The sequence below is a fragment of the Pseudonaja textilis genome, chromosome 1 (assembly GCF_049901715.1).
Source record: "Pseudonaja textilis isolate UNSWEBS1 chromosome 1, rPseTex1.2, whole genome shotgun sequence".
NCBI classification, from domain to species: domain Eukaryota; kingdom Metazoa; phylum Chordata; class Lepidosauria; order Squamata; family Elapidae; genus Pseudonaja; species Pseudonaja textilis.
Window position 1 is genome coordinate 321,988,602 of NC_141990.1, and position 8,405 is coordinate 321,997,006.

Genomic DNA, 8,405 nt, shown 5'->3' on the forward strand with positions numbered 1-8,405 from the left:
AGTTCGAATCTCACCAGGCTCAAGGTTGACTCAGCCTTCCGTCCTTCCGAGGTCAGTAAAATGAGGACCCAGATTGCTGGGGGCAACAGGCTGACTCTGTAAACCGCTTAGAGCAGGGGTGGGCAAACTACGGCCCGCGGGCCACATCCGGCCCGTTGGTCATTTTAATACGGCCCACCTCTGGAAAAAAAATTCCCTCTGAAAAAAAAATTGGGGCCGGCCAAAGAGACCCGCGCGCGCATAAAAATCGCACACACACAACATGGAGCTGGGCAGCCGCTTCCCTGGTGGCGGGGCCGAGGTCGCCGCCCAGGGAACGCCCACTGCTTTCCCTCTGCCCGGCTCCGCTCAGGTGTCCGGCTGGGGCTGTCAGGAGTTGCTACCGCCGGCGCAGCTCCGCGCGGCTCCAGTCCCGCGTTGCCTCGGGAAGGGAAAGGCAAAACCAGGAGCCGCTGAGCCTGAGCCCCCGGTGCCGCTGCTGCCGTTGCAAAGCGCCACCGTGGCTCTTCCTTTTTGCCTTTCCCTTCCCGAGGCAACGCGGGACTGGAGCCGCGCCGGCGATAGCAACTCCTGACTCAGGGGGCCTCCGAGGGGAGGGGAAGGAGAAGAAGTGGGGGGGAATTCCCCAAAAATCTTGTGCTGACCTGGCCCGTCTGTCAAATTTTAAAAGTCAATGTGGCCCCCGAGCCAAAAAGTTTGCCCACCCCTGGCTTAGAGAGACTTTAGAGTGCTACTGCTATTAGAAGCAGAGGGAAGGTGTGTTGGGATACAAGGGTGTAATGGTATGTGGGAGACAGAAGAGCCACCACCAGACAATGGTCTGAAGGAAGAAAAGGGGAGACAGCGACGCAGAAGGGATCCTCCCTAGTTTTCCAGACAGCACAGGCAGTCCTCAACTTACAGCAGTTCCTTTAGTGACCATTCAAAGTTACAAGGGCATTGAAAAATGTGGCTTGTGGCCATTTTTCACAGGTATGGCCTTCGCAGCATCCCTACGGTCATGTGATCAAAATTCGGATCCTGGGCAGCTGGTTCATATTTACGACTGTAGTGGGGTTGCAGGGCCGGGGTGACCCCCTTTTGCGAACTTCTCACAAGGGGGAAGCCAGATTCACTCAACCACCAGGTTACTAACTCATCAACTGCAACGATTCACTTAATGACTGCGGCAAGAAAGGTCATAAAATGGGGCAAAACTCACTCAACACAATAAATTTTGGGCTCGATGGGGGTCTTAAGTCAAGGACTTAAAAGCAAGGGATGGGAAGGTTAACTTCAGACTTGCAAGATTCTGTCAACGGAACCTTATAATACAGATAGTACTCGACTTAACAATCATTCATTCAGTGAGGCTACAAAGGCAAAGAACAGGGACTTAGAACCAGTCCTCGCATTTACAACCGTTGCAGCGTGTGATTAAAAAAAACAGGTTAGCATTAGGCCAGGGGACTCCAACCTTGGCAACTTTAAGACTTGTGGACTTCAACTCCCAGAATTCCTCAGCCAGCTTTGCTGGCTGAGGAATTCTGGGAGTTGAAGTCCACAAGTCTTAAAGTTGCCAAGGTTGGAGACCCCTGCATTAGGCAACATACTTTTCAACTGCCTTGTTTAGCAAGTTTTGGGCTGAATGGTGGTTGGGAGATCTGTAGGGACGCAGCTCATTTTCAGGGTCACACGTCTTGTCTGAAGGGCCTTGAAGGGCTAACATTGACACCGTCCTCATTGCGGTGGTTTTACTTTCTCTTGGTTTTAAAATCAGGAAGTGGCTCCATCTTTTTGTCTAACATATGCCACCAACCTGCAGGAAAAAAATGTATCTTTCTTCCCATAGTGTTCCAATATTTGACGGGCTGCCACAATGTGGAGGGGCTCAACTTAATTTCCAAAGCCCCTGAAGGCAGGACAAGAAACAACGGATGGAAACTAATCCAGGAGAGAAGCAACCTGGAATTAAGGAGAAACTTTCTGACAGGGAGGACAATTAACCAGTGGAACTCCTTGCCTTCAGATGTTGTGGCTGCTCCATCACCGGAGGTTTTTAAGAAGAGACTGGACAGCCGTTTGTCTAAAATGATATTAGGGTCTCCCATTTGAGCAGGGGGCTGGACTAGAGGACCTCCAAGGTCCCTTCCAACTCTTGTTACTCCTTAACAAGGGTGTGGCTGGATCAGTCCTATCTGCTTACATGTGTGTGTTTTGAAGGATGCATTAAAAGAGAGCCCAACTAACAGAAGATATGAAGTAGCTATTTCAGTTATTTCAGCTGAAGAAGTTTCTCGGGTGAGAAGCGAAATGTCTTCAAAAAAAAATCCAGAAAAGTCCAGTCGTCTCTTGAAAAAAGCACCTCAGAATTGTTCTGTTCTCGACAGTGCTAAAACTGTGTTGAAGAGCTATCACAAACTGGCTGAAACACACAGGGACAGCAGAGGTGAACTAGGAAAAAAAATCAGGTGAGGTGGTAGAGACACCTCCAGGTGGTATCTAAATAAATTTCAGCATGAAAAAACCAAATACCGCTTTTGAAAAGAGGGAAAAACGAAAACCAGGCAGCACTGACGAGGTATATAAGTTAGGCGTGGTATGTGTGTGTTTGCGTTGTTTTTCTGCATTTCAACATATATATTATCTCCTCTTTTTCCCTTTGGAATCCAAACTACTGGAGGGAGGAGCTCATTAACGGACTTTAATTGGGCAGGAGGAGATCTTTAGAGATTTCCCACGTTTATTACAGCAACTGAGAGAGGGAGTGAGAATATGGCACTTTTTCTTCCACTAGGTTTGATATTACAGCTCACGTTACTTTCAATTTGTCCAGTTTATTAACAGCCAGGCACACAGCTCTGAAAGTATACTTTTTTAAGCCACCCCCCACCCCACCAAAATAAATAAATAAATAAAAATGGGGATGTGGAACTTTGGAGGTGACTAAAAGAGCATAGGACTCCCTGCCTCCTTCCTGTGTGCACTTTGATCCCTCCCTCTGCATTCTGGTTAGCTTTAGTTTAATCGAATTTTATATTTATGATGCTTATTTACTGTTTTATTGGTTCGTGTAATTGAATGCCTGTAAGCCGGCACGTTTAATAAATGCCAGATGTACTTTTTCAAACAGCGGTATTCCTGGGTTAATAAGAAACCCACATACCAGAAGAGCCATTCAGAAAGGGCCAGAATTTCTGCCCTTTCTTCTCACGTGACATTAAATGGGCGCAGAATGCGCTGCAAGAGATTGGAAGGTGCGACATATGCCCCACGCCAATCTGAAGTGTCCAACAGAAACTGGGCAGATTCCACTCCTGAATAAGTAACAGATAGTCCTCGGCTTACAACCACAGTTGAGTCCAAAATCTGTCGTTAAACGAGACACCTAAGTGAGTTTTCCCCATTTTACAACCTTTCTTGCCACAGTTAAGGGAATCGGTGCCGTTAAGTTAGTAACACGGTTGTTAAGTGAATCCGGTTTCCTCATTGACTTTGCTTGACAGGTTGCAAAAGGTGATCACTGCGACTGTCATAAATATGAACCAGGTGACACGCCTCTGAAATTTTGTGGTGTGACCCTGGGGATGCTGCAATGGTTGGAAGTGTGAAAAATGGTCCCAAGTCACTGTTTCCATTGCTGTTGTAACTTTGAACGGTCACTAAATGAACTGTTGAAAGTTGAGGACTACCTGTATCACCAAGACTGCCAATGGGGTCTTGTGAGGTGCGTTTGCAGGACAGCTTCGAACAGCGGTGAGGAAACATTGCTTTTAAATTACTACAGAGAATTAGTTACACAAACCACCGCTGTACTGGGCTGGGCCATAGATTAAAGTAGTGTTATGATGGCCTTTAATAACAGGTAGCAAACCACAGGCAGAGATAAAGAACAGCCCTGGGCAATTATTTTAAGAAATTGTTTTCTACCCGAGTTCTGAAGCTCCTTAACACTCCTTAAGTCTTTGGGAGGCTCAGCAACCATTCAGTTATGACAGAACTCCTCCTGAAGGCACTCAAAACCCAGACCTGAAGTTCCAATAGGTGCCAGGTCCCTTGTGTTTGCATGACATTGTGGGCCTAAGCAACCACCCTGCATTTACAGCCATTTAGAATACAGAATATAGAATAACAGAGTTGGAAGGGACCTTGGAGGTCTTCTAGTCCAACCCCCTGCTCAGGCAGGAGGCCCTATATACCCATGATGGAGAACCTATGGCACACATGGTGGAAGTGGCACGCAGAGCCCTTTTGACCAGCACGTGAACAGTCGCCTGGAACTGATCCTCTGCACATGCGCACACACTCCCTGCCAGCCAGCTGATTGACGGGTATCAGCTGCGCATGCACGGGGGGGGGGAGATGCACACGCATACTCATACGCAGGGTGGGTTTTGCGTACATTGTACTATGGGTGCAGGCACACACGCGTGCTCACTTTCAACATGCAACGACTAAAGGTTAGCCATCACTGCCCTATATACCACTTCTGGCAAATGGTTGTCCAATCTCTTCTTAAAAACTTCCAGTGTTGGAGCATTCGCAACTTTTGGAGGCAGGTTGTCCCACCGGTTGACCCCACCCCCCTTTCTTCTTCTTTGTGGCAATTCCTGAGATATCGAAACACTGCCAGGATGTCACCCCTAGCCCTTCTTTTCGTTCAACTAGACATACCCAATTCCAGGAACTATTCTTCTTGCAGTCTCCCTCAGTTACGTGATCAAAAGCGTACCACATTTTGGCTGGAAACCAGAGTTTAGTGCCGGTTTCCAGCCAAAAACATGCGTGATTATGGAGATTCCCAGTCAGGAAACTGCACCCAGAGAGGCAAACTGGACTTTCTGGCTTTTCTTTCAAGACGTTTCGCTTCTTCAGAACTGAAGCACCTTTGGGACATGCATGGCAAACGAAGGATCTGCTTACAGCCATTGCGTTTGCTTAATAACCACTACAAAAAAAAAAAAAATTGTAAAATCGGTCACGGTCATATGATGACTCGTTTAATGACTGGCATGGCTTACCATTGTAATTTCAGGCTCAATTACATCGTAAATCGAGGACTACCTACATGGACAAGGATCTGACAGAGAGTCTGCAAAAGGGAATATTTGAGGACACAACGCGCCATAATTGTAGCTTGTGCGCAAGCCACCTTCATCTCCCTTATGCAATGCTACAAGAACGTTGAATTACATCACTGCGTAATGAATTGTTGCAACATCCCACTACTGAATTAGAGCTATTTCTTCATATTAGAAAACTTTCTCAGACTAGCTGTCTCTCCCTGTAGTAAGAAGCTACTTTAAGTTACTCTGCTGTTCTTGCTTTAATCTTAGGTAGCTTCTTTGGTGTAAAGGTAGCCCTCTATTTATAACCATTTGCTTAGAGACCGTTACAACAGCACTGAAAAAAGGGACTTAAGAGCTGTTTTTCACACTTACGACCGCTGCAGCATCCCCGTGGTCAGATAATCAAGATTTGGACGGTTGGCAACCGGCTCGTATTTATGATGGTTGCAACCTCTCCGGGGTCATGTGATCTCCTTCTGCAACCTTCTGATAAGCAAAGTCAATAGGGAAGCCGGATTCACTTAACAACTGCAGGGATTCACTTAAAAACCATGGCAAGAGAGGTCATAAAATGGGACAAAAGTAATTTAACTATCTTGCTTAGCAACAGAATATTTGTGTTCAATTGTGGTCATAAGTTGAGGACTACCTGTATTTTATGCCCATTTTATCCTACTACAAATCTATATGGTGGCGAGGAGTCAAAAATGACTGGCTGCACTAAACAATCAATTTTTACAACAGGCCAGGATTACTTAGTGCTTTTGCCTCTCTGACTCATCCCAAAACAGCAAGCTCTCTGTAAATAAGATAAATGCTTTACAAAATTATAGGGGGGGGGGAATAAGATTCCAATAGAAGAGCAGAGACAGACATTCCAATAATGAAAGGAATTTCAACAAGAGAAAAAAAAAATCCAGGTTGTATCATAGCTTCAAGGGGCACCTGGATTTCTTGAATGGGTGCGGAGAGATGGTTTCAACACAGACCCTTCACATACCAAATTTCCCTCAACTTCTGACAACCCTGCTTAGGGTGCAGGAGAGGAGCCCGTTGACCAAACAGTCTCTCCTACGTTGCTAAGACTGAATCCCGGCATTGTCAATGAGGCTGCATTAGGTAGGGCCTTTGTCCAGACTTTGCAGAAATTCCAGCCAAAGGGTGGACCCAGCCAGATAAACCCAGATGAGGTAAACAGCTGTGTCATACTTGCCCCTCCGCTCCTCTCCCTTCCCCGAGGGCTCCTTGGCAGACCCGCATCATAAAGGAGAATATTCGTAACCCTTCTAGGGCTGAAATGAGGGGTCCTCGGTCTTCTTTGAGCTTAGTTGTTTTCTTACAGATGTTTCCTTACTCCAATTAAGTAAAAATAATTGTGTGATGACAACTGGTTTGGGTCATGAAATGTCTGTCTTCTATTAGCCTTAAAGAGGAGGAATGTTGGGGTTCTTTGGTGCTCTTTGAGTTTGTTTTCTTGCAGGTATTTCATGACCCAAACTAGATAACACCATCAATGCTAGAAGGGAGAGTGGATTTGGTGGAGGACGATGACTGTGGGGTCTTTGGTGGTCTCTGAGCTTGGTTGTTTTTTTTTGGTTTTTTTGCAGGCATTTCGTGACCCAAACTAGGAAACATCACCAGCCACTAGTATATAAAATGACAGCAATCCCTTACTAGTACTGATGTTACCTAGGTTGGTCATGAAACATCTGCAAGAAAACAACCGAGCTGAGAGGGCATCAACGACTCCACAGTCATCCTCTCCACCAAATCCACCCCTTTTCTAGTGCTGATATGTTACCTAGCTGGGTCATTAAACCTGGGCAAGAAAACCACCAAGCTCAAAAAGCACCAAGGACCCCACAGGCACTGTCATCCTTCTCCACCACACAGATGAAGTTACCTAGGTGGGTAATAAAACGTCAGCAAGAAAACAACCAAGCTCAGAGAGCATCAAGCACCTCACAGCCCTCCTCCTCCTCCCTGTAAATCCTACACTCTTCCAGCACTGATTAGGTTATCTAGGTGGGTCATGAAACGTCTACAAGAAAAGAACTAAGCTCAGAGAGCACCAAGGACCCCTCAATCCTCCTCCTCCTCATTCCTCCTCTCCACAAATCCAACTCCCTTCTACCACAGATGATGTTACCTAGGTGGGTTATGAAACGTCTCAAGTTCAGAAGGCGCTACAGTTCTTCTCCTCTCTGCAAACCCCATCCCCTTCCTTACACTGATGATGTTACTTAGTTTGAGTCATGAAACGTCTGCAAGAAAACAAACCAAGCTCAGAGGGCACCAAGGATTCCCCCACCCACCAGCCAGTCTATTGGGGGGCTGCTGTCCCCATGAAGCTCTTTTTGGATTTCAGGGCCATTTGCCCCAAGGAGGGAAACCTTCTGGAAGGCTTATTATGGGGGGGTGTCTTATATCAAAATGAGAGGGTGCCTTCAGGCTGGGAAAAAGGGAGGCGCCCATGAATCAGCTGCTCCCCCCCCCCCCGCTTCTTGTTAGGTTAGCCAAGGCGAAGCTGGGGAGGGGGAACGAGGGCTCTTTTATTGCAAAAGGCTTCTCGAAAGCCAGGCCTCCATCCCATCCCCACGGGGGGCTTCTCGGGTCCCGTAACCGCCTACAGGCGGGGGCTGGATTCCAAACTCCCATCGTCCCCAGCCCCGGTGGCGGCGGATGGGAGCTGGAGTCCGCCGCTTGGTTGAGGTGTGTTGTGTGTGTCCTGAAGAGGGACGGGAAGCCGTCCGCCCCCCCCGCCCTCACTCACTCACTCACTGACCGTAGGGCTGGCCCCCGAGCTCATACTGCTGCATGCGGTAGACGGTGAACTCATGGGCGGCCGAAGCCGGCGGCGGGCCCAGCAGCAACAGCAGGACGGCGGGCAGCACCAGCAGGAAGCTGAGAGGCAGGCACGAGGCCTTCAGCAGCACCGAGCCCAGCACTTCCTCGCCGGCCTCTTCCAGCATGACGGCGGCGGCGGCGGCGGCGGCGGCTCCCGGACGCGAAGGGACGAGAAGAAACACCTCAGCCGGAGAAGGGGCGCGGAGCACGCCGGGAAATGGAGTCCGCCGGCCTGGCGCCGCCACCTCCTCCCCCCCCCTCCTCCGCGCGAAGCCCTCTGGGAAACGGGGAGGTGGTCACGCGCCTCCCCTCAACCGCCTTCCTCTCCGGCGCAAGGCATGGTGGGAGACGGAGGCTCTTCTTCTTCTTCTTCTCCTCCTCCTCCCCTCTTTCTGAGGCGTTTCTCCGACCTTCTTCTTCGCCTTTCTGCGGTTCTTTTAAAGTCGTTGCGTTAACGCTCCGGAGGAGAAAGAGAGGCGGGGGGGAGAAAAAGATTCAATGGAATTTTGT

General features: G+C 48.5%; 1 protein-coding gene across 4 annotated transcripts in view; it reads right to left on the reverse strand.

Annotated features, from left to right (window-relative positions):
- NCLN (nicalin) overlaps nt 1–8,104 on the reverse strand; it is a 34,101-nt gene extending 25,997 nt beyond the window's left edge. For all 4 annotated transcript variants that reach the window (XM_026699124.2, XM_026699123.2, XM_026699122.2 and 1 more), the window contains exon 1: nt 7,834–8,104. In XM_026699124.2, the coding sequence (XP_026554909.1) occupies nt 7,834–8,020 (187 nt within the window). In that variant the 5' untranslated portion in view covers nt 8,021–8,104. The remainder of the gene's footprint in view (nt 1–7,833) is intronic.
- Between the last annotated feature and the right edge of the window lie 301 nt (nt 8,105–8,405).